The 25,294-nt window shown below is 39.0% G+C and overlaps 1 protein-coding gene across 4 annotated transcripts in view; it reads left to right on the forward strand.

Moving 5' to 3' along the window:
- The first annotated feature begins 5,529 nt into the window (after window positions 1-5,529).
- Window positions 5,530-25,294, forward strand: part of CCDC15 (coiled-coil domain containing 15) — a 78,203-nt gene continuing 58,438 nt past the window's right edge. For 3 of the 4 annotated variants that reach the window (XM_032868828.1, XM_032868829.1, XM_032868831.1), the window contains exons 1-6: window positions 5,530-6,064; window positions 11,138-11,287; window positions 11,819-12,010; window positions 19,012-19,125; window positions 23,627-23,746; window positions 24,471-25,103. In XM_032868828.1, coding sequence (XP_032724719.1) covers window positions 5,807-6,064; window positions 11,138-11,287; window positions 11,819-12,010; window positions 19,012-19,125; window positions 23,627-23,746; window positions 24,471-25,103 — 1,467 coding nt within the window. In that variant the 5' untranslated portion in view covers window positions 5,530-5,806. The remainder of the gene's footprint in view (window positions 6,065-11,137; window positions 11,288-11,818; window positions 12,011-19,011; window positions 19,126-23,626; window positions 23,747-24,470; window positions 25,104-25,294) is intronic. The other variant, XM_032868830.1, reaches the window with a different exon arrangement.

Consider the following 25,294-nt stretch of genomic DNA (forward strand, 5'->3'; position numbering starts at 1 on the left):
GAGTAAATTACAGAGCTAGAATATAAACCCAAGTTTGTTTCCAAAGCTCTGTTCTCTGCACTGTTCATATGCTGTCCCTAGAACTTCGGGATGTAGAAAATGTGTCTATTAATAGCAGATTATTAAAACAATCAAAGCAGAACACCCACAAATTAATGGCTTGGTTTTCCCCAAATAGTTACTTTGAGTGCCTTGCTACTTATTCTATAAAACATTTTTTTTTAAATTCCTCTTCGGACATTGCTTTAAAAACCTGCACTATATTTTAAAGATATATTTAAATTTTTAAATTTAAAGATTTTAAAGATAATTTTAAATTATCTTTAATGATTGCAACTTCTGCATCTTAGGAGTACATTTTCTTTTCTTTTTTTTTTTTAAGATTTTATTTCTTTATTTGACAGACAGAGATCACAGGTAGGCAGAGAGGCAGGCAGAGAGAAAGAGAGGGGAAAGCAGGCTCCCTGCTGAGCAGAGAACCCAATGTGGGGCTCGATCCAGGACCCTGGGATCATGACCTGAGCCGAAGGGAGACGCTTTAACCCACTGAGCAACCCAGGCACCCTAGGAGTACATTTTCAAAAACAGTCAAAAGTATGGTGAATCATATAGATAACAACTATAGATAGATAAAATCATTTTGACCAAACTTACTTTATATTAAGGCAAAGGCAAGTTTCTTTGGCTTCGCAGAGCAGATAACCCAGTGAAGTTACCATCAAAGGAGAGGTGTATTGTAAGGATTTGGAGTAGGAGAGCCCAAACACTGAGGCAGCTCCTAGAATCAATTTTTGTAGGTAACTCTGAATCTTCCTAAGTCTCTGCTCCATTCTCCTCTCAATCAACTGACTCTCTCTTTGTACATCTCAGGGCTCTTTACATTATAAACAGTATAAAGCCTGATGCAAATTGCATCAACGATAAAGGGTATCATTCATTCCCCTATTTATAAAATCTGGAGGCAGGGTAACCTTGAGAGTTAGCTTAATCCAGAGGCTCTTAAGTGTGAACAGGGAGTAAGAAAGATTTTTAACCTGTGGTTGGACCATCTCCTTGAAATATTGCAGGTGTCTTTGATGGAAAGGAAGAGAATAATTATCAAGACTCTGTGGTTTTCATTTTAGGACTTATATGGCCTGAATGCTGCCAGTGCTTTGGTCCCTGAGATCTCACAACCCTCCAAGAGTATAGTAGTTGGGTTCTCCAGGAAGCAGGTTCTGCAACAGAATTTCAGAAACAGAACTCCTTGATCAAGGAGCGTGTTTGAGACTGATACCTGCGGAAAGGAAAAGGAAGCAGTAGGCAGAGGGAGAAGCTGAGCTGTCGTGCAGGCCAGATAGCTTCAGCTGACCCCACAGGCAGCTCTGAGGCTGAAATGATGACCCATCAGTTGTTCCAAGTCAGGCAGAAACCACTGGGCCTTTACATCTCTGTATCTGTCAGTCACTGGATGTGGCTGCTCCTTAAAGCAAAGGGAAGGCAGCAATCTGAAGCCAAGGCAGTCCCTGAAGGAGATGACGGCTGGAAAAAGAACAATGCTCCCAAAAGCTGGGCCAATAAGTCCTTCCTTGAAAGGGGTATCTCTGGGTCCATCCTGGCACAGTATTTGGGAAGGTGGAGAGACGCTGTGATTCCTATGTTGATTTTATTTTACCACTCATCAAGAGAAAGGAGAAAGACTTCTGTATGCTCTAATCCAAAATTAGAGCATCTCTTGCAAAGATCAGGATAGCACATGCTAATGAGACATCTGAGTGATCTGCTACTGGTGATATTTATGATGAAATGCTGTTGCAAAAACCTGGTCTGCAGAGGCAGGAGGAAGGACCCTCACCAATGATTCCAGTTAGGCAGGTTATTTGGAGAGGTGGCTAAGGAATAAGATCAAAGAAGGACAGTGCTATGGTCTACTTTCAGGAAATAGCCCAGAACATTGGTTAGTCCTGGGAAATCCAATTCAAGTTTGGGAAAGAGAGTGAAACTAGGTATGACTCAGCTGCCTGGGGTTGAGTTCCCAACATCCAGATCCCATGAGACCGGAATTGGCAGGTTTCCTACCTGTAAAGAAATTTTCCTTGGGGTCAGCCCTCATGGGATAACTGGTGACCAAGTTATCTGATCTGTTACCAGTGTGAATCTGTCAGCCACAAATAGGATAATAGCAACCAAACAGCAAACTGTCCCCACTGCTCATCATACAATCGGTTCTGTGTGGAGTGGACAGCTGCCAAGGACCCAGTGACTCAGGGCTTTGTGCAGAGATGGCCAGGGATCCCCCAGCCAAACACATCAGAGATAATCCAGCTCTGGTGAGGAGTTCTGTGCTACAGGACCTCAAGACTCCGGTGCCAGAAACACACGTTCTTTTAAGTTTCTAAAGAAAACAGACATTCCTGAGCAAATAATTCCCTGCTATGAAACTAACTCTGGCCATATAGAAGATAAACTGGGTGAAAAGGTCAGAAAATGGGAGCAGAGCCTCAGACGTGAGCTTCCTGGATGTAACAAGAGTATGGATTCATATGAAACCTAGTGGAATGCATAGACCTGGAGCCAGAGGTGTAGAGAAAGCAAGGAGCCACCTAATCATTTCTTCCCAGTGCTGAGAGCTGTGTGTGTGTGTTTGTGTGTGTGTGTGTGTGTGAGAGAGAGAGAGAGAGAGAGAGAGAGAGAGAAAGAGAGCGTTTTGGAGATATGCCAATCAATCTCCCTCTGGCCCTTTCAAAGGGCGCTGTTTTCTGTTCCCTACTCCTCTGGGTGGAGATGGGATGGGTTACCTTCTTGCTCACTGCTATTTATAAACTATTCTCTCCCCTTTTTCTTAGCTTCACCCCGCGCTTTGAATCTAATGTTAGACCATACCACTCACTGCTTTCCAATTATTCTCCTCTACCAACCTCCAGGTCTTTTCTCAAAATTCCTTGAAGACTATTGTTCCTGGTTCTCACCAACACTATTCTGGTTATATATTTTGGTGATTTTGATAACCTTGGGAATAGTCCATCCAATGCTTTGTCCCCTCATTTCTATGACCTCTTTTTCTCCAGTGACCTTAACCTATTTTGGCATTCCCTCCCTTAGTCATACCATGGACTTTGACAGTACAAATATCTGCAACCCTTCCACACCCTCAGTTTCAAGCATCCCACTCTTAGATTCCCACCTCTTACTTTTTCAGGGCATCCTTTCCAGCATCTTGCTTTAAAAAACCTTAGACCTCCTGGAACCTTCAATCTCTGGATTGTACTAACTTTACAATGTTCCTTACATCCCACTTGTCCTCCCTTTCCTTATTATCTATTTTAAGTCTCATGGTCAGTCATTTAATTACTCGCTCACACAAATCTCTCTTCAACTCCTTAAATCTTCATTTCTTGTTTGATAGTAATATTTTGGTAAAGTTTAACCCCGATTAAAATTAATTTTCTACCTGCTTTATGCCTGTAACCATGCATATGCCTGAAGAAAAATGCTCAACCATCCTGACTAGTCTTACTTGAAATTCATAATCATGGGTACTTAAGACCATCAGGCAATTGTATAGGTCTTTGGTTCTACTCTTCTGGACAACTATTTCATACCTTATCTTTCTTCCTTGGACTTCCAATGTCACTTCCTATATATTATTAATTGATTCTTACTTGTATTAGTTATCACTTTCTGTGTAACGAATTACCCCTGAATTTAGCATGTTAAAACAACAAATATTATCTCACATAGTTTCTGGGTGCAGAGTCTGGTTCGGGGTCTTTTATGAGGTCGCAGTCAAGGTGTTGGCCAAGATAACAGTCCCTGAAGATTTGACCGGGGCTGGAGGATCCACTTTCAAGATTATTCACAGGGCTGTTGGCTGAAGCTTTCAGTACTTTGTCATGTGCGCCTTTTCCTACGGCTGCTTGTGACACAAATGGCCTAGATTAAGTGATCTGAGAGTGAAAGCAAGAGCAAGAAAGAAGTGAGAGAAATAACACAGCATCGTTTACAACCTAATCTCTGATGTGATATACCATTACTTCCGCCATATTCTATTGGTTACGCACACCAACACGGGTACAGTGTAAAAGGGAACTACACAGGGTGTGAATACCAGGAGATGGAGACCATGAGAGGCCATCTTGTAGGCTGGCTATAATGCTATTTTACAGAGAAAACGGAGAAGTCAGAGGACAACCTCCATAAGCTCCCACCACTACTACTACCCTACTTTGGAGTGATTGTACTTGCTGCTCCCTCTAGCTGAACACTTAATTCTCCTTGGAAGATTATAGTAGCTTATTCCATTAGATCATGGGAGTTAGCTTTGGAGCCTTTGCTCAAGAGTACCTCAGTGGGGGAGCCTCTGTTGGTTAAGTGTCTGACTTTGGCTCAGGTTATGATCTAAGGTCCTGGGATGGAGTACTGGGCTCCCTCTCTCTCTGTTCTTCCCCACTTCTTATGTTCTCACTCTCAAATAAATAAATAAACCTTAAAAAAGAAAAAAAAATACCTCAGTGAAACCTTCTGTAGTCATCCTATCTAAAAATTCATTTCCTTTCCTTCCAACACCCCGTCTTCTTTCTCTGCTTATGCTACAATACTCATCAGCATCAGACACCTTCACTTACTCATGTGTTGATTTGGCTACTTCTCATTGTATTATCAATTCCATGAACAAGGGATATTTGTTTTGTTCACTGCTATATATTTCCAGTGCCCAGAACAGGACTGGTATATAAAAAGTTCTCAGTTATATGTGAAATGAATGAACGAACGGGTATTTCACAGGGATAACGAAGTGTCCCAGAATTATATTAGAGCTTGGAGCAGAGAGGGTGTCCGCTCGCGAGGTTGCGATGTTCAAATATAAGAATATGCATTAAATAGCCTTATAAGTGTAACAATGTGTGCACAGGATCGGTATGATTTACTGTTAGCTTAGTTTGTTGCTCGAGGAAGCCCTGCCAGGCCCACCTCTTTCCATCCTTTTCTCCTGCTTCCCTCTGCTGGGACCTCTGCCCCTCCCAGTCAGCGTTTTTCAGTTCAATATAAACCCCTTCCTGAAAGATTTGGGCTGGTCTCAGTGCTGGAAGTACAATAGCACCAACACCTCAGCCGCGGGCAACCAGGCAGCCCCGCGAACCCACCCGTCCTCGCCCAGTTCCTCCAGCCTTCACATACTCCGCCCCGTCCGTCAGACACGAAGCGGAAGTGACGTTATGGCGGAGCCCGAAGTCCCGCCCTTCACGCTTTCCCCTCCCCGGGGAGGAGACGCAAGACCGGAAGGGGCGGCTACAAGGCCCCCGAAGGGCGGGGCGGGGCGGCCCTCCAGAAATTGGCGGTTTACTGGATGCGGTTGCCTTAGTGTCCGGAATAGCTTGAGTCTGTGGCGAGCGGCCCGCCCTCGCTGGGTCGGTGCTACTATTTTAGCAGGAGTGGGACCCCTGAGGCCTCAGGAACAGGCTTTCTCTGGCCCGGGACTTCTCGGCGTTCAGCGGTTCCCCCCGTAACCGGATACCGGTTGTTTGGACTCTGCCTCTGGCTCAGGTTCCCACCCAACCCTACCAGCCCCTTTCCTTCTGGCCGCTGCGGTGGTTCCTCCCTTTCCTGGCGGTGTCTCCGGTGGGCACCGTCTTCGTTCTCTCAGTAGATCCCTTTCTCTCCCGCCTCATCCCCATTCTTTCCAGAAGGCAGTCTTTATACTTTTCCTTATTATTTCTTCCCACTTCTCTTCGCTTCTTTCCTTCCTTCTCCAGAATTCTCGTTCTTCGACTGCCGGTCAGGCTACCGCCTCCTCCAAGGCTTCTCTCCCTTTCTGGAGTCTGTGCTCATGGCTTGGGAGGTTGAGCTTTTAGCGCAGTCGTTTGAAGATTTTAAGCTTCTCCTTTCTCCTACCCAGGAGTCACAGATGCCAGGAAGTATGGCCCCCCTCAAGAAGCCTCGAAATACCGCCAGGGGGCCTCTGGTCTTAAACCCCCTGAAGAGCAAGGACGTGTTGGCCGTGCTGGCTGAGAGGAACCAGGCTATAATGCCAGTTGGGGCATGGGTGGAACCTGCCTTTCCAGATAGCTCGGAAGTCCCAGCATATGTGAGTGTCAGTTTGATGCAAATGTAGTGGGGTTCCTCCCCCATTTTTCTTTTCTTTCCTTCTTTTTTGCCCCCATGTTAGCCTTCTCTAACCCTTGGTGCTTAGGTAAGGATGAAGAGTCCTATCTGGGGATGTCCTTTCTCTCCTACTGGAAATAGGTATGTTCTTGGATTAGGATTGTAGAACAAACACCTATTTGCCAAAATTATTTCACAACCCCCCCCCCTTTTTTTTAAATTCACAAGCTCTTGATTGCTTGCTGTACACAAGATAGGGGTACTGTCTGTATTTTGCAGACACCCTTCAACGTAGTAAGGATGACAGTTGCCACACTTAATAAAACGCTGATTGCTTAAAGTCAGTAAAGTGTCGTAGAGATTCAGGAAGATTCAAAGACACAGAGAATAAGGAAAGAACAGATTAATTCTGACTGGGATTCTGAGAAAGTTTAACTATGAATTTCACGAGGACAGGGAACTTCTATTTCTTGGTTCCTTCCTTTCCTATCATATAGTACGTCTTAAGGAAATACTCATTGAATGAATGGATGTGGAAATATAGTCCATGTTAGTCCTTAAAAAATGGAAATGCTGTAAGTACAGATCATAGGGAACAGCATTTCAGATGAAAAGAAACTTTTGCAAAGCTTACTTGTGTGCCTGTTTACATAATAACTCATATGTGCTAATTGACACAGGAGGACAGTTTTGTAAGAGTATTTTTGATAGTCTTTCACAATACTGTGCCCCTTAGCTATTTGTTGAAATTTTATTGTGGCATTTCCCACATTATATTTATAGTAAGTCGTTTACATATCTGCTTTTCCTGATGGAGTGTGAACTTCCAGAGCACAGGAAAAATGTCATTTATTATCATTCCCCCAACTTTATCTTGATGCCTAATAAGTGGAATGCACAAATTGTGTGAAGGTTCTTCTGACTGTATCAACAAAATGCTGAACATACGATGAAAAATATGAGTTGTCCTTGATCTCAGAGAAGAAACGAGACATGTTTAAAACAAATGTTAAATAGCAAAGCAATGTCATATATTCATTAATTTTATTTTTTGTATATATGTACACACATAATTCATTTATTCCTCTTCTGCCTATTTCTAGAAAGGATTTTAAGTAAGTAGTACATGATTAAGTGCTCTGACTTTGATACTTAAAGAAGAAAGATAGGACTTTGGGTTGATGTGATTCAGGCAAGTTTAATGAAGAATTTAGCTACAGAAGGAGGATGATTCTCTCAAGAATGGGGAGACTGGGAAGTGAGAAAGGTGTATCAGGATTCTAAGGGTAGATTAGATTGATTGGAGTGGGGAGTTGAGTAGGGGGGATGGTGGTTGATAGAATTGTAGAAAATAGGAGCTGTAGGGAACCGCAGGAAATTTTGGATAAGGGATTGACTTCATTCATTGTTTAATATTTACAGATGAATTTCTTAATAAAAGAGTGTTTGATTAGGTTAATTGCCTCAAAATTTTTTTGAGGTGAGGGATAGATTGGCTCCTGGGGGACAAAATTAGGATGTAATTGTAACAATTTAGCCAGGAAATATGGCATCAAGATTTGTTTAGTGGTAGGGAATAAAGAGGGAAAGTCTCGAAAAAGGGTGGTTGAAGTAGGAATGAAGAGGGATAAATGTCTTAACATGTATCCCAGAAGAAACAGTAAGATTTGGTACAAAGATATTTTGGTATTTAAATTAGTGACACCTCTTTTTCATTGCTCAAATTATGACATCTTTGTAATGTAGCGTCAAAATGCCTAAAAAACACCCAAATTTCTTTTACTATGTTAAAGAGAATTGAATCTCATGTTCCCAAACATTAAATCAAAATGCAGGTCTTGGAGAAAGTATAAACGTATCTCCATTCCCTCACTTAAAAAATTCTGATCAGGGGAGGCCTGGGTGGCTCAGTCGGTTAACTTGCTGCCTTCGGCTCAGGTCATGATCTCAGAGTCCTGGGATCGAGTCCTGCATCAGGCTCCTTGCTCAACAGGGAGCCTGCTTCTCTCTCTGACTCTGCCTGCTTGTGCTCTCTCTCTCTCTTTCTCTCTCAGAAATAAATAAATAAATAAATAAATAAATAAATAAAATCTTAAAAAAAAAGTTCTAATCAGTACCAGCCAAAGGCTGTTTGATCAAGCATCTCATAGAACTCTTTACCGGTTTAGCGTGCATTGTCTGGGGAATCCGCTCTTATTAACAGATACAGCTCTTGTCAGCTCAGAATAAATGCCGGATACTTACTTCTAAAGCATGGTAGACCTAATATCATGCTTATGCTAAAGGGAAACCCCTCATCATTTTTGTCCCCAAAGTTTCAAGGAGCTGTCAAGATTCCTAAAAATTCCATAGCTTCAGACCTCCCTCCCCTTCCATTATTTAAATTAGCATCAAAATACATTGCTGTTTTATCAGCACTTATGGCTATTGCATTATTTTATAATTTATTTGGTTATCTATTGTGTAACAAACCTGGATCTTAGTGGCGTAAAGCAAAAGATACCGTGTGTCAGGATTTCAACCAGGGCATAGTGGGAATGGCTTGTCTGCAACATGGTGCCTGAAGCTTCATTTGGGACAGCTAAAACAGCCGGAGATGTCTGGGACAAGTTTACTTGGTTCTGGCTGTTGTTGGATTTCTTTGTTCTTCATCTGGCATCTACTGGGCTGTAAAGTCCGAGATGGCTTTCTCACTCATATATCTGGCACTTGGTTGAGGATGGCTAGAATGGCTAGGGCTTGCTGGACGCTTTCTCTTTCCACGTGGCCTTTCTACTTGGCTAGTTTGGGCTTCCTCTCAGCCTGGTAGTCTTAAGGTAGAATTCTTACATGGTGGCTGGTTTCTGCTAGGGTGATCACTACAAGAGCTGTAGGTGGAAGTTGCTTTATGACCTTGCTGGAGAAGTCATGGAGCCAGTGCTTCCTCCTCATTCCGTTGGATATACAGAGCCAGACAACATTCAGTATGGGAGATCGCTACACAAGAGCATAAATACTGGGAGGCTTGATTCACTGTGGGGAGAAGGGATCATCTTTGGAGACTACTGTACAATCTAAATATCCGTTCCATCGTGTGTGAATTATCCAAAAAATGTTCTTTGGTTGTTGTGAGAAACACTTCATTCTATATATTGCCCCCTTGGATAAGCCTTAGGGTTCAAAAAGTCTGTGAGGAGTTAGTTGTACAATTGAAACAGTATTCATTTTTGCTTAACCCTGTATTTCTCAAATTTGTCCGTCTCTGGGTGTCTCCTAACATTCCAGAACATGGGACATTGTTCTTGGGTTTTGGTGGACTTAAACAATGGTGTTTGCTACGAAAAATATGGTACACTTTAATCTTTGGTTTACAGTTGAGATTCACAGTTTGGAATCAGTCATATACTTCAATAAGATGTTTGATAATCTCAGTATGGGGTTAAAAGAGGGAGCAGACAGATAATGGAAGTGAAAGAGGAAGGATGACTTTAATCTTCTGGTACTTGAGTTAATTTCGGCCAGTTGTTCAGGCTTTACTACCTATAGCTCTCCTTTGGAATTGTTTTACCTAATTGTTCTTCGAAACTTGTTTTGTACACTGTACTCCTATGGTATGGATATATAGTTGTATAGAGTATGGGGTAGATTTCTTGGAAAATTTAATTTTTTTTTTTAAAGATTTTATTTGTTTATTTGACAGAGAGAGATCACAAGTAGGCAGAGAGACAGGCAGAGAGTGAGGAGGAAGCAGGCTTCCAGCTGAGCAGAGAGCCTGATGGGGGGCTCGATCCCAGGACCCTGAGATCATGACCTGAGCCAAAGGCAGAAGCTTAACCCACTGAGCCACCCAGGTGCCCCGGAAAATTTAATTTTAATTGGAACTTAGGTTCATTTGATTTTAAGAGTTAGTGACTGCCTATGAAATATTTGGGCACCTTCTGAACTAGAATTTGGAATCACTGTGTTAGAAGAAGGGCTCAAGAGAAGTATGGTTTTATTTAATTTGAGGATTCCTTTTGAAAAAGAAACAGTCGAGAGAAAAACAGTGTAGTATAGCGCTATACTTCTAGCTCTGGTACTTGCCAGCGATAGAGAGCATCTTGGGCTACTACTAAAGATTAATCTTTCTGAGCCCCTGTTTCCTCATCTTTAATATAAGAGATAAGAATACCTTCTACTGGAGTTAGTGTTGGGGATTCAGTAATATAATGTAGTTAAAGCGCTTGTCTTGTAGCAGATTAATTGCTTTTAATTATGGTTATTCAGAGCACTTCGAGGAAGTGAATACTGATCAGGGACTCAAATGGGATAAAATATTATAGATTGTTTAGACTATGTTTTGGAATTGCACATTACATAAATATTGAGTGCCTTTATAGTCAAGGCTCTGTGTTATGTACTGTAGGGGAAACAAGGGAGAATTAAATACATTTCCTGTCCTCAAAGTGTACCTAATCTAATAGGGGATTTGAGAAGTGTTGCTCTCAATTAATGTCAATGAGAGGTTCTATAGCACAGGAGAGCTCAGAAGAAGAAGGGATTGTGGAAGGTCCTAGGTGGGTGGGTATTAGGTGATCTTAAAGAATGAGAGTAGGCCTTTACTTTACTAGATAGAGATGATAGGAAGAGCATTCTGTGTTAAAAATGGAGCATAAATCTGAGCGTGAAAGCATTTTATAATAAGATATATTTAGTGAGTGGTGAGCAATAGGACATATTTAGTGAGTGGTGAGCAGTTTTAGGAAATGTGTGACATAAGATAGGTTTGAATTGGTTCATTAAGAATTAATGAAGACAACTTTAGTTGTCAGCTCAATGAAAAATTAAGATTTGATTTGAGTTCTCACAAATTCCAGTTTTTAGTTTGTGATTTGGTTTGAGTTCTTGGTACTCACCAGCTATGTCTAGATTATCAGCTCTGAACTCCTGTGATTTCCTCACTCTACTGGGAATTCTGGATTATAGAACTGAATTATTTTGTCAGGATTTTATCTTGACTGATTTGTGCTTACAACAGAGCCTTAGTGGGCAAAAACTGCTGACACTTAAGTTTATTTTCTATCTTTCATCTTTCAAGACTTCAGCATATATGATTGAAGAAGAACTAAAGGAACAGCTAAGAAAAAAACAAGAAGCTCTGAAGCGTTTTCAGAGACAAGTCAAACGCCGAGTAAATCAGCAAATCAGGCTGAGAAAAAAGCAGCAGTTTCAGAGATCTTATGAAGCAGTAAGTTCAAAAGTGAACCTAAGTAAAGACTGAATGGAAAGTGTGTGTTACGAGATAAGCTGTTAGGCAGTAACAGAATCACTTTCTTTGGATCCCATACTTTGTGTAATTGCTAGGGAGGACAGTAAATTTGTATGTAGAGAAACTGTGTTTTATTCTTGTGTTGTTCTGACTCACAATGTTTTTTGCTTTTACCAAATTTTGGACTTGGGTTTGAATTTTGGCTTTGCTGCTTGCTGGCTATGTGACCCTTGGGCTTATACTTACACTTATGCTCTATGGACTGTGGTTTCTTCATGTATAAAATGGAGTTATGATACTTGTCTCACAGTGTTGTTATGAGAATTAGATAAGTAAATTGTTAGCATGTAGTAGGTGCCTGATAAATATTAGTTTCTTTGCCTGCTAAAACTTCTTCCTTTCTACCCCCACCCTAATTTAAAATCTTTGGGGCTGCTTATAGACATTATTTGATTGTAATGGCTTGAGAGGAACCTCACTAGAAGAATCTCACTTTCTTCCTTTGTGTAGGCAGAAAAAGAAGGCTCTGTAGCCATGCAGTCTTCAGATCCAGCACATTTAACTCCTAAAAGAACAAGTGTTTTTCCAGACAACTTGAATGCTGCTATTGGAAGTGCTGGGTTACCTCCTTCCCAGATGCTTGGGGATGGAATGGATGATAGAGAGAATCAGAATGAATTATTCCAACAACAAGCCCAGGCTGTAAGTACATATTCATTTTATGTCTATGATTTTTCTTAGCTACAGGATCTATCTAGGATATGAAGTAGAGATTAGGAGATATCACATTCAACTTCACTTTTAATTACCTTTTTTTTTTACCATTGTAAAGTGGTGAATAATGAAATAATGTTTATTTTTTATACATATTTTGTATTTCTTTATTTTTGGTAAGACAGTTTAGAATCATCTAAAGGAAGGTGCCAAAGTATGGGTCAAACCTTATGATAAAGCTTTAGGTCAAAGAACAGAGATTCCCCCCACCCCCACCAATTATACTAGAATTGTGTTATGGGTAAATTATTCTGTTTGTAGCATATGGACAGAATTGATTCCTAACGTCTGTTGCAGATAGGTACGGTATGTATATGGGGAATTTCATTCATTATTTTTGTCTCTTTTTACTCTTTTCTGTCCTTTAATCTGATTTTCATAATAAGTAGATCTATAGATCAAATAATAGTATAGTAAACTCGGAACATAATTAGAATTTTAAAATGTAACATATGTAATTGATTTTACATATCTGTTATTTATTTATTTGTTAAAGACTTATTTATTTTAGAGAGAGAGAGTGTGGGCGGAAGGCAGAGGAAGAGGGAGGAAGAGAATCTCAACCAGACTGTGCTGAGCACAGAGCCCGATGTGGAGCTTGGGCTGAAACCAGGAGTTGGACACTTGACTGACTGAGCCACCCGGGCACCTCGTACATATCTGTTATTTAAAACTTAACTACCATTAGTAGGTTCATCCACTCAAATCACTTGACACCAGGCACTCGATTCTCCTTAGTGTCCATGAGCTTTTTGTCCAGTTAATACCATAGTCTTCAACTCTGCTGTGGGAATTATACTTTATCTTATTTGAAATGTATCCCTAGAGGGGCGCCTGGGTGGCTCAGTCATTAAGCGTCTGCCTTCAGCTCAGGTTGTGATCCCAGGGTCCTGGGATAGAGCCCTGCTTTGGGCTTCCTGTTCAGCAGGAAGCCTGCTTCTCCCTCTCCCACTCCCCCTGCTTCTGTTCATTCTCTTGCTGTGTCTCTTGCTGTCAAATAAATAAAATCTTAAAAAAAAAAAAATGTATCTCTAGGGATAGTGAGAGGAGAGCAAAAATGTAGATGATGGTTATTTGGGGTGCTTGGGTGGCTCAGTTGGTTGAGTGCTCATCTGTTGGTTTTGGCTCAGGTCATGATCTCATTGGTTGTGGGATCAAGCTTTGTGTGGGACTCTGGGCTCAGGGGAGAGTCTGCTTGAAAATTCTCTCCCTCTAACTCTTCCCCCACTCAGGCTTGCTTTCTTTCTCTTTAAAATAGATAAATCTTTAAAGAAAAAAGAAAATGATGATAATGTGAAAATAAAGGATTTTTAACTGCTTGTGTGCTCAGTCATAAGTATGAAGCAAATCTGATGGTGTTGTTAGTGTCAATAGGGAAAAGCTTATTAAAAAGCACATGTTATATTGAAATACTTAAAAATTTTTTTTCTCTTTGCCCCAAACTATGACATTGCTTGATTTGTAGTAATCATTTTATAAATCATTTGTTTCCCATTTTAAGATTATGAACAATTTGTTGAGCAAATATTTGTTGAGCCAGGCACTGCGTGAAGTATAAGGCTAGAACATTGATGAAGACACAGTTGTTGCCTTCATGGTGCTCGTAGCTGTACTCACTTAGTGAGGATTTTACTTCATCTGTATAATACATAAGTAGCACACATCAGTTCACAGATACTCGAATATACTGTGTTTGTTAAACATTGTAGAGATACCAATGAAATGTGAAATAGGACCCTTCATGGGTTATATTTCCAAGCAGAGATATATAGCTAACAGACCCCAATCTATTAGATAATAATATAGACATTTGCTGTATTTAATGAAAAATTGTGCTACAGGAATTCAAAATTTTAAAATTCAAAGAGATGTTTGTGGGAGAATTCCTGGTAGAGTGGAATTGCGCTGTATGTGTATTTTGAATTGATAAGGTGAATTGAATTGGTAAATTCAAGAGAATTTTGAGATAGGAGGAACAATGAAAAGTCTAGAATATGTAATGAGCTTCGTATATTTGGGAATAAGTGATGGAACCATTCTAATTGATAATTTACAGAGGAGAATAACAGAAAATGAGGCTAGATAGGTAGGAGCAAATTAGGTTATGAAAAGCCTGAAATGTTACAAAACTTAAAAAAAGTTTTTATACCCTGTTGTTTTTTCTTAAGAAGTTGAACTACTGAAGAATGTTCAGTGACCTAAACTCCTTTAAGCCTGCAAACTTTTGCCCTTACAACATCATGACAATAGATGCTTTTTAATTTTATTGTTTCTGTTGCAGTTTTTATCCACTAGGTGTCACTAAGAACTAGACAGTGAGACATTGTTCAAGCACTAACTCCCTTGGTTTATCTAGAAGTGGTTGAATAAATGGTGAATGTAATTCACTTTCTGAGTGTCAGTGGACTTTTCAATTTTCTTGTGTCTTGGAGTGATAGAAACATAGAATCCTGGAGTTGGAGGGTTTTACATGTTCATCTAACATATTGAAATACTTAAGGATGATGTGACTTGATATCTGGGGTATACTTCAAAAATAACGTAAGGGTGGGGCTCAGTGGGTTAAAGCCTCTGCCTTCGGCTCGGGTCATGATCCCAGGGTCCTGGGATCGAGCCCCATATCAGGCTCTCTGCTCAGCAGGGAGCCTGCTTCCTCCTTTCTCTCTCTCTCTCTCTCTCTCTCTCTGCCTGCCTCTCTGCCTACTTGTGATCTCTGTTTGTCAAATAAATAAATAAAATCTTAAAAAAAAAAATAACGTAAGGGTGAGATGAAGCAGGGCGTTATAGATAAAACAACATTAGCCAGGAACTGATAATGTTAAAACTTTTTTGTAGTATAGCTTCTGTCTACTTCTCTGTATGTTTGAAGTTTCTAATATGTTTGAATTTATTTATATTTTTAATTAAATGTTGGAAATGACATTTCTAGTCTAACCTTTCTTTTCATAAGGAATTCTTTTTATAATGTCTCATATATGAATGCCTAGTTTCTGCTAGAACACTGTCACTGCTTAGCAACTGACTACTTTTTAGACTATTTCATTTTTAGAAGTCTTGAAATTATAAGTATTTTTTCAATGTATTGAGGCAAATTCTTCTCCCTATAATTTTTACCCATTGGGTCTAGTTTTGTATTCTCAAGTAATAGAAAATAAAATACCATGGTCATCTCTAAGAAACTTAAAAGTATTTGGTATAATTATTATTTTTCTTTTTTGATTCTTAAATTCCTAATGTTTTCTGTCATTATAATCTTGGTTGAGTTCTCCTGAATATTATTTAGTTTTTCAGTGTTCTTTTCAAATATGACCCTCAAAACTGAACATATCACTATACCCCAAATGTGATTTTGCTAGGACTTCTCTTATTCTGCACCCACGCCCCATCCTCCACTTTTGTAATACTTGGTATTACCTACCTGTTCTAAGACAGATTAAGATTAGGTACCTAGGGTACCTGAGTGGCTCAGTTGGTTGAGTGACTGCCTTCAGCTCAGGTCATGATCTCGGAGTCCTGGGATCGAGTCCCACACCTGGCTCTCAGCTCCATGGGGAGTCTGCTTCTCCTTCTGACCTTCTTCTGTCTCATTCTCTCTCTCACTTTCTCTCTCAAATAAATAAATAAATAAAGTCTTAAAAAAACAAACAAACAAGATTAGGTACCCAAAGTTAGGAACTATAATCATAAAACCAGAAGAAATTTCAAGTGTTCCCATAAAATAAAGCTAGCCAAGCCCCGTGCTTTTTGTTAAGACTGATATTTATTTCTTGGGATTGAGTTTCTGTTGTGTCCCTTGGTAGCTTCATTTTGGTGGGGAATTGAAGAACAACTGATCATTGTTTCTTTCTCACCATGAAATAACTTTTTATTTATGCCAAATAAGCTTATCACTATTTTTTAGCATGGTATACCTCAGCTTTTTATTTCTTACTGAATCTCTTACCTTATTTTTCACTTTTGTTCTCTCTTTATATTGCAGGTTTTCCAGCTTTTTCAACCTGGAAATAATAGTTCATTTTGTGGTTAAGAAAGAGTTAAACAATGTGAAATCACCTGATAAGTTTTCTGTAATCTATTACTGAAAAACTAATGTTTAAGTTTGGCTCTTTGGCTGCAAAAATTTGTTTTATTTTAGGAATATGCATGGGATAATAAAGACAGATCAGAAACTCACACAAATCTAAACTCCCTTAAGGAGTGTGTGGCCAGACAGTTTTTCTAGATCTGAGGTAGCTCCATTGATCACACAGCATAGGATCTTTGATCTTCCCACTAATATTCAACCACTAATTTGATTGATTCAGTCATCCTCATAGGGTGACCGACCTTTCCTCATTTTCTGAGGACATGAGACCTTCAGTGCTAAACCTGGACAGTTCCAGGCAAAGTGGCAGAGTTGGTTGCCCTGTCTATACATAGGCTTCTCCCTTATTTGCTTAATTTTCTACTAATTCATATACTTATCATCACAGCTCTGAAACTTTGGCATACATAGGCTCCTTTAGCCTCTTTTCTCCAGCTTTGGACCTTTAGGTTCATTTCTGTCTCTGACTTTTCATACTTCCTAGTTCATTATGTAAGATAAGGAATCTTCACTGGCCCAGCCTGCCTTCTTGAGGAAGATCCATGTTACTGGCAAGCCTATAGCTTGGGATGCCCACTTAATAATAATTTGATTTGTAACATCTCCCTCTTTTCTATGTTTTTGTTTAATACTTATTAACATTCACTTTGGTGCTTGCAAAAGTTTCCTGTGGCTGCTGTAACAGATTACCTCAGACTTACTGGCTTGGAAGGACAAATTTCTTTTCTCGAAGTTCTGGAGGCCAGAAGGCCAAAATCAGTTTCACTGAGCCAGAATCAAGGTGTCAGCAGAGCCTCTGCCACAGATTCTAGGATAACATTTTTTCCTTGACTCTTCCAGTTTTTGGTGTCTGCTGCATTCCTTTTCTTGTGGCTACATCATACCAATCCCTGCTTCCATCTTTACCTTACCTTCTCTTCTTCTGTAGGCCAGATCTTCTTCTGCCTCTTTCTCATAAAGACAGTTGGGATGGCATTTAGGGCCCCTGTGGATAGCCCAAGATTATCTCTTCATCTCAAGATCCTTAACTTAATGATACCTGCAAAGACCCTTTTTCCTTATAGAGTAACATTTACAGGTTTCAGGGATTAGGTGTCTTTGGGTGTCCATTATTCAGCCTGTTACTGTCCTCATAGCTGGTCCTTGAAAGGGCCTTCAGGTTGAGGCTTGATGAAGGGTTATGGTAATAACAGAGAAATGGAAAGACTATAATGTATATTCCAACTGCTGGACCAGTTGAAATATCCTGCTTAAGGGACTAAAATCAATTTGTGACTCGAATAGAGGTTTGGAGTTGATGGGAGATGAACATTATATATCCTTTTTTCATATCTGTTACGGTAGGTATTTTGAATCCTCAGTCACATTGTGCAGGGCAATAACATTCACCATACTTGGTAATGAGTAAAAGCAGGCATATGTGTGGCTCTGTATTTTTCATAACCTCAGCTGCACATGGATCTCTTTTTGCAATATGATTATCTCTATCTTGACTCCTTTAGCCACTCTGCTAACCAAATTTAGAATTCTTCCTCTTAGCAAAATAAAGAATAATGTTTCAAGCTGATTTCTCTGGCTGGAGTTGTAGACCTTTAAAGGTTTTATTTATTTATTTGACAGAGAAATCGCAAGTAGGCAGAGCAGCTGGCAGAGAGAGAGGGGGAAGCAGGCTCCCCGCTGAGCAGAGAGTCCGATGTGGGACTCGATCCCAGGACCCTGAGACCATGACCTGAGCTGCAGGCAGAGGCTTAACCCACTGAGCCACCCAGGCACCCTGGAGGTGTAGAACTTTGAAAGCAAGGGCAAAACAGAGGTGATTTACTGTAAGGAAACTGTGCTGGTAGTGAGAATGTTTTTATCCCTGCGTCACTATTAGTAAAAATCAAGGTGTTTGTTATTTATTTCTGGAAATCGTGGTCATGATTTGCCTTCAAGGGAGAATTGATATCATTAAACTTTTACTGGATGGGTTAGAACTGGTCCTGGTTTTGCCATAATTTTACTGAGTAGTATAGGGATATACTTTTTTTCCACATGATGTAGGGCTCAGCCTAAAAAATGGTACTTTGTTTATTTCTGTATTTTCTTTAAGGGAACATTCTGTGCAGATTTGTGAAAAAAAAATAGTTTTTGCTTCTCTGAAAAAGGAATCAAAATAGATGCTTGATGAAATTACTAGGTAGATAGAAGGAATGAACACAAAGTCAGCATATTTTATATTAATACTTATTATCGGCTGTTATTTCAAGTACTTGAAACAAATGGGTTGAGATGTTTGAGTTTGTGTTCTGAGTTAATAGAAAGGCTTCCTGGAAGAAGGGGGATTTAAGAAAAAACTAAATAGCTACAGTCTTCAAATGTTAGGGGTGAAGAAGGAATTCTTGTAAATAGGAAAACAGAATTTTAGAGGGACTAGGAATGGAGTCTTCTAGCAAGGAGTGATAAAAGTGATTAGGCATGCAAGGACTAATTGAAGAAATAACTTCTTATTGAGAAGGTGAATGGAGGGTAAGGAATGTATCTGCTCAATCATTTCTAAGTTTATTAATTCACACTCTCAGGTTCTGATATTTTTGTGTATTCTTATTAGCACAAAGCATATGTTGGTAATAAACAATTTGAATAACAGCACTTAAATCAAGTTATGAAATGTAGTATTTTAGAATAATGAAAATCATGTTAAAATACTATCAGCAGACCAAAGTCTCCTTTGCAGGTAATCCTCCTGTCTTAGGTCTGGCATTTTTTAATAATAGGGGCCTTTTTTCCTGTTGGAACACTTAGTGAATTTGGTATTAAAACTTTAGCCTGTTTTTGTTTGCTCTTTTTTCCCTTTTCCTGGCAGCTTAGTCAAACCATGAAACAGGCCCGTCACCGGCTGGCATCCTTTAAGACTGTGAATAAAAAAAATGCGTCAGTGTTTCCAGACAGTAGAAGGAAAACCTCTCCCCCACAAGAGGTAAATTAATTTCTAATAAATTATTTTTAAAAGTACAGATAAAGATTTATTTATATCTCAACATTATTTAAAGCTGTAAAAGTAATTGGAAATAACCTGAAATATCCAATAGTAGGGAATGGTTAAAAAATTATGGTGTATCCACATATAGCTATTCTAAAAATGATCATGCTTTCATGATATGAAGACAAGGGAAATTGTGATACAAAGTTAAGTGAAAAAATAGGATATAAGATTATATACAATATATTCTCAATTAAAAAACTTTATTCAGCCAACATTTATGGAATGATTATAGTTGCCAGGCATTGTTCTAGAAGCAGGACTTGGAGTAGAGAAAAGATAGATAAAGATCCCGCAAGGAGCTTCTGTGCTTGTAGGGAAGCAAATAATAAACAAGCAAATAAATGTAGAATGTAATTTCAAATGATAAGTGTTTAAAAAAATAAAGCAAAATAAAGAGATTAGGAGGGATGCTGTGTGCAGAGACAAAAGCCTGGAAAGAAATGGACCAAGAAGTTAATACTGATTATTTCTGGTTAGCATTAATGCAGGTGATTTTTATTTTTTTCTCTCGGCTTTCTCTATTTTAAAAAACTTTCGAGAGTGCACATATTTTACTTTATAATCAAGAAAAAAAATACTATTTTTTTTAAAAAAAGAAACTCTTCTAATTCAGAATACAAGGTTAGAGTGAATAATTGGAACCTAAATATGGAGCTAGACTTAAAAGGATACTTAAGGTGATACTTGTAAAATGACATTGTTCTGTACCTATTTATTTCAGTGTTCACAAATTTGGATACTAAAAACAAACTCATGTATTTTCCTGTGTTTACTCATTTTGGCATTAATTTCAAATTTTGATAGGTAGCACTTAGTAAAATGGACCATTTCATCTTTTTTGCTCTTTTTTTTGGCCATGATCACCTCTGTCCCTTACTTAGTTCTTAGTTTTGCTTCCTAGATTATGTATATATTATATTTTTTGTATTCTTTTCCTTAAGTATCTCAACACAACCACCAAAAACGTTTGTGTCTTTTATGTTTGCAGTTTGTAGAATACTAGCTTACAATGTCTCCCCCTTCAGTGGTAATTAAGACATAGTTAAATATAAGAAACAAGCGGGCATGGGTGTATGTGTCATATATGGCATTTTGTCCCAGATACATTCAGTATGGTTACCTTTTTCTAGCATTGCCATGTTATGACTCTCAAGATATTCTTTTGTACCTAAATTCTTCTTCGTGGCTGGTATTTTGGACAATTTTCATACCTATGGATTTGGCAACTCCAGTTTGTGACATTCGACTGACTCCAGAGTACTGTTAAAATGAAGTGATTGGACACATTCTAGTAAACCAGAAAAAAAGAGTTATCAGATTCTAGAGACTCATATTTTATATTGTGTGAAACATGTTCAAACCTTTCAGTTGATGTTTTTCCAGAAAAAGTACTGTTTACAGGTTTGACTGAAATAATCATTCAGTAGAAGGGAAAAGGATTAAGTCTGAGATAACATCCTGTATAATCCAGTTTTATACATCAAAGATGCCATTTAAATCTACTTCATTATGATGATGGTGATGATGACTTCAGACTGACTGCTGCTTCCAAAGAATGCATGTGTATTTTTCAACTAAGACATTGGAAATACCTATTCCATAGAAATGAGAATGATGAAAGTAATTAGTGTAATTTTTTGTATTTCTTATATCAGGTATGTGGTCTTTCCCTCAAATCTGAACAGTTTTCTGCCCCACCCCGCCCAGTTGTGTGAAGTGGAAATCTGCCAGTCAGAAAGGACATAATCTATAACTCAGTTGAACTCCGGTTTCATTTCCTTGTTAGACTTATTTTTACTGACCTTAGAATCTGTCTGGTTGTTATTGTTATTCCAGATTTAGAGATACAAATAGAAGATATATTTGCTTGCACACTGTCAGGTCACCAAGACAAAATCATAAGCCTCTTAAAATTGATCCTGGCTGGGATAGGGACAAATTGTCATTTATAAAGTTCATATATTCTAGCAGCCTATTTCACTCCATGTTTGTGTGTGAGTGATTTGTTTGTAAATCTGAAGTAGAATTCGACCACTTGTTTTTCTTTATTCTATATTAAACCATCCTCATCTATTAAGATCATTCCAGATCTTTCACAAAAACTCAACTTAGTATCATGAGCATGTTGCTTTCTCTAGACCATCTATATTTGTATTATTTTTTTTTCAGAAAGCACTTTGTAGGAAACCATCATCCCTCAAGATAAATACAGGAACAAGAAGACAGTTGACCTTTCATGGTCCGTCAAGGTCTTTGGTCTTTTAACTACTTTGCATTACCAGAAATTTATAGAAAACCAGGGAGTGCGATGTAAAGAATAAAGGGAGGGGTGCCTGGGTGGCTGCATTGTTAAGCATCTGCCTTGGGCTCAGGTCATGATCCCAGGGTCCTGGGATCAAGCCCTGCATCCCTGCTTCTGGGTCCATGCTTGGCAGGAAGCCAAGCTTCTCCCTCTCCCACTCCCCCTGCTTGTGTTCTCTGTCACTGTGTCTCTCTCTGTCAAATAAATAAATAAAATCTTTAAGAAAATAAAAATTTTTTTTAAAAAGGGAAAAAAATGGCTTGTTAGAGCTGTCCACAGCTAATTAAGTCTGGGTTTAAGGGTTAAGATTCTAATGTCCAGTATTTTTTTTCCTAACAGTTCTATTGGGATATAATTTATATACCACACAGTTTACCCATTTAAAGTATACGTTTTGGGGGCGCCTGGTGGCTCAGTGGGTTAAGCCTCTGCCTTCGGCTCGGGTCATGATCCCTGGGATTGAGCCCCATATCGGGCTCCCTGCTTGGCGGGAAGCCTGCTTCTCCCTCCCCCACTCCCCCTGCTTATGTTCCCTCTCTCGCTGTGTCTCTCTCTGTCAAATAAATAACTAAAATCTAAAAAAAAAAAAAAAGTATACGTTTTGTATTGCATGGAGCACTGGGTGTAGTGCATAAACACTGAATCTTGGAACACTGAAAAAATAAAGTATAGATTTCAGTGGTTTTTAGTATATTCACCAGTTTGTACAATTGTCAACATAATCTAATTTAGAACACTTTCTTCACCCCTAAAAAAAAAAATCCTATTCCCATTAGCTGTCACTTCCCATTCCCTCCTTCCTCTACCCGCCCCGTCCTAAGCAACCACTAACCTACTTGCTGTCTGTATAGATTTGCTTATTCTGGACATTTCATCTAAATGGAATCATATAATATATGGTCTTTTGTGACTGGCTTCTTTCACTTTGCATGTTTTCATTATGTTGTAGAATGTATCAGTACTTCATTCCTTTTTATTCCCAAATATTCCTTTTATGGCTATATCACGTTTGGTATATGCATTCATCAGTTAGTTGATGGACTTCTAGGCTTTTGTGAATGACTGCGACAAACACTTATAAACGTGTTGTGTGGACATTCATTTCTTTAGTAATGGAATTTTGGGATCCTAGGCTAACTCGATGTTTAATATTTTGAGGAACTGCCAAGCTGTTTTCCATCAGCAATATATGTGGATCCCAATTCCCCACGTCCTCACCAATACTTATTATTGTCCATCTTTTTTATTATAACCATCCTACTGATGTGAGGTGATATCTCACTGTACTTTCGATTTGTGTTTTCCTGATGACTTATGATCTTGAGTATCTTTTCATGTGCTTATTCACCCATTTATATGTCTCTTATGGAGATAATGTCTATTCAGATGTGTCCATTTTTTAATTGGGGTGTTTGGTTTTTTTATTTTTGAGTTATAAGTGTTCTTTATATATTCTGGATACATGTCCCTTATCAGATACACATGATTTGCAAATATTTTTTCCCATTCTGTAGGTTGTCATTTCATTTTCTTAATGCTATCATTTATATAAAATTTTTAATTCTGGTGTTGTTTATTTTTTCTTGTGTTGCTTGTGCTTTTGATGTAGTATCTAGTAAATCATTGCTTAATTTAAAGTCATCAATAATTTCTGCTATATGTCCTAAAAATTTTATAATTTTAGTTCTTACATTTAAGCCTATAACCCATTTTGAGTAAATTTTTATATGTGGTGAGGAAGTGTTTTAACTTAATTCTTTTCCATGTAGATATCCACTTGTCCCAGTACCATTTGTGGAAAACTATTCTTTTTCCATTGAATTTTCTTGCTGCTCTTGTTGAAAACCAGTTGACTGAGAGTTTATCGATGTCTTAATATTATTTTCTGAGATACATGAACATGGGATGTCTTTCCATTTATTTAGATCTTTTTAAATTTCTTTCAACAGTGTTTTATAGTTTTCATTATATAGTCTTATGCTTCTTTTGTAATGTCCTGTTTTTATAATATTTGATTATATTGACCTACCAAATTATATTAATAGTGTGCTGAATCCCAGGATTTTATTGTAATCACATTGTTTCTACCTGTAATAGATCCTTTTTTTCATTGTTGATTGTGTCGTTTTGTAGGAACCTGACTCTGAGGAATCTTCATCTATTACGACAGATAAGGAGACAGAAAATTTGTTTTGGGAAGACCAGCATTCTCTCCTTTCTGAAGACAGGGACAAACCTTTCAGCAGAGTTCAGGTAAAGCAGAGTGGAAGGAGATTGTATAATGGAAGTTAAACTAAGTGTGATTTGGGTTGCCATATTGTACTAGTTTGGGAATATAGGTTTAGGTTCTGTTAAGTTGAGCAAAGATGAAAATTTCCTGTTTTATTCTAGTAATTTGTTTGACTACAGTATCTTTTTTAATTTTTATTTATTTTTATTGTTTTAAAGATTTTATTTATTTGAAAGAGAGCAAGAGAAAGAGAGCATGAGCAAGCACAAGCAGGGGGAGCAGCAGGCAGAGGGAGAGGGAGATGTAGGCTCCCCAGTGGCAGTGAGCCTGACACAGGGCTCAATTCCAGGACCCTGGGATCATGCCCTGAGCCGAAGGCAGACACTTAACCCACTGAGCCACCCGGGCGCCCCTTTGTCTTTTTTTCTAAGATTTTATTTATTTATTTGGAAGAGAGTGAGAAAGAGAGAGAGAGAGCACAAGACTGACAGAGAAAGCATGAGCGGGGGAGGGGCAGATGGAGAGGGAAAGGCAGGCTCCCCTCTAAGGAGGGAGCCTGACACGGGGCTCTCAATTTCAGGACCCTGGGATCATGACCTGAGCTTCAGGCAGACGTTTAACCCACTGAGCTACCCAGGAGCCCCTAACTACTGTATCTTTTTGAGATTATTTTAGGAATCTTCTGGGAAAAACTAGAGTGTTGCTACTACCTGGCATTCTATGTTTGATGTTTATGTTCACTTTTAGAAAGTACAGTTCAAAAATCCATTATTTGCCGTGATGAAAGAGGAAGAACAAAAGCAATTAGATCTTCAGGGCCTTCAGAATATTCTGCCAGAAGCCCAGGATTATCTTCCAGAAGGCCAAGGTGATCTGCTGGAAGCTGAGGGTGATTTGACAGGAGTCCAGAGTGTTGAGCTAGAAGCTGAGAGTGTTGAACCAGAAGCCAGGAGTGTTGAGCCAAAGCTCAGTATCCCAGCTATTGAGCTGGAAAGCCAAGCTGTTGAGCCCAAAGCACAGCCCACTGAGCCTAAAGCCCAGGCTGTTAAGATAAAAACTCAGGGTATTATGCCAGAAGCCCAGAATATTGAACTAGAAGATGAGAGTATTGTGTCTGAAGTCCAGGATTTGCTACCCAAGGAACAGTGTGTTCTTCCCAAAGACCAGAATATTCTACCCAGATGTCAGGACCAGGACTTTCTACTTAAAGACCAGGATTTTCTACCGAAAGACCAGAATATTCTACCCGAATGCCAGGACCAGCATTTTCCACCCAAAGACCATCATGTGCTCCCCGAAGATCAGAATAGTCAATCTAAATTTCAGGACCAGGATTTTCTACTAAAAGACCAGCATCAGCATTTTCTACCCAGAGAGCAGGTAAAACAGAGTGGAAAGGAGATATAATAAGAAGAAATATCTACTTAAATTTTGGAGTGGGATTTGTGAGGACTAAATTGCAGCTGATTTGGAGAGTCATATTTGGAAAAAATAGTTTCCTCATAAATTCCTCAGAAGTCTGGGGTTCTCATTATATGTTAAAGTATTATCAGCAGCGTATTACCACTTAA

The sequence above is a fragment of the Lontra canadensis genome, unplaced genomic scaffold, assembly GCF_010015895.1.
Source record: "Lontra canadensis isolate GAN:19392208 unplaced genomic scaffold, GSC_riverotter_1.0 scaffold36, whole genome shotgun sequence".
Classification (NCBI taxonomy): domain Eukaryota; kingdom Metazoa; phylum Chordata; class Mammalia; order Carnivora; family Mustelidae; genus Lontra; species Lontra canadensis.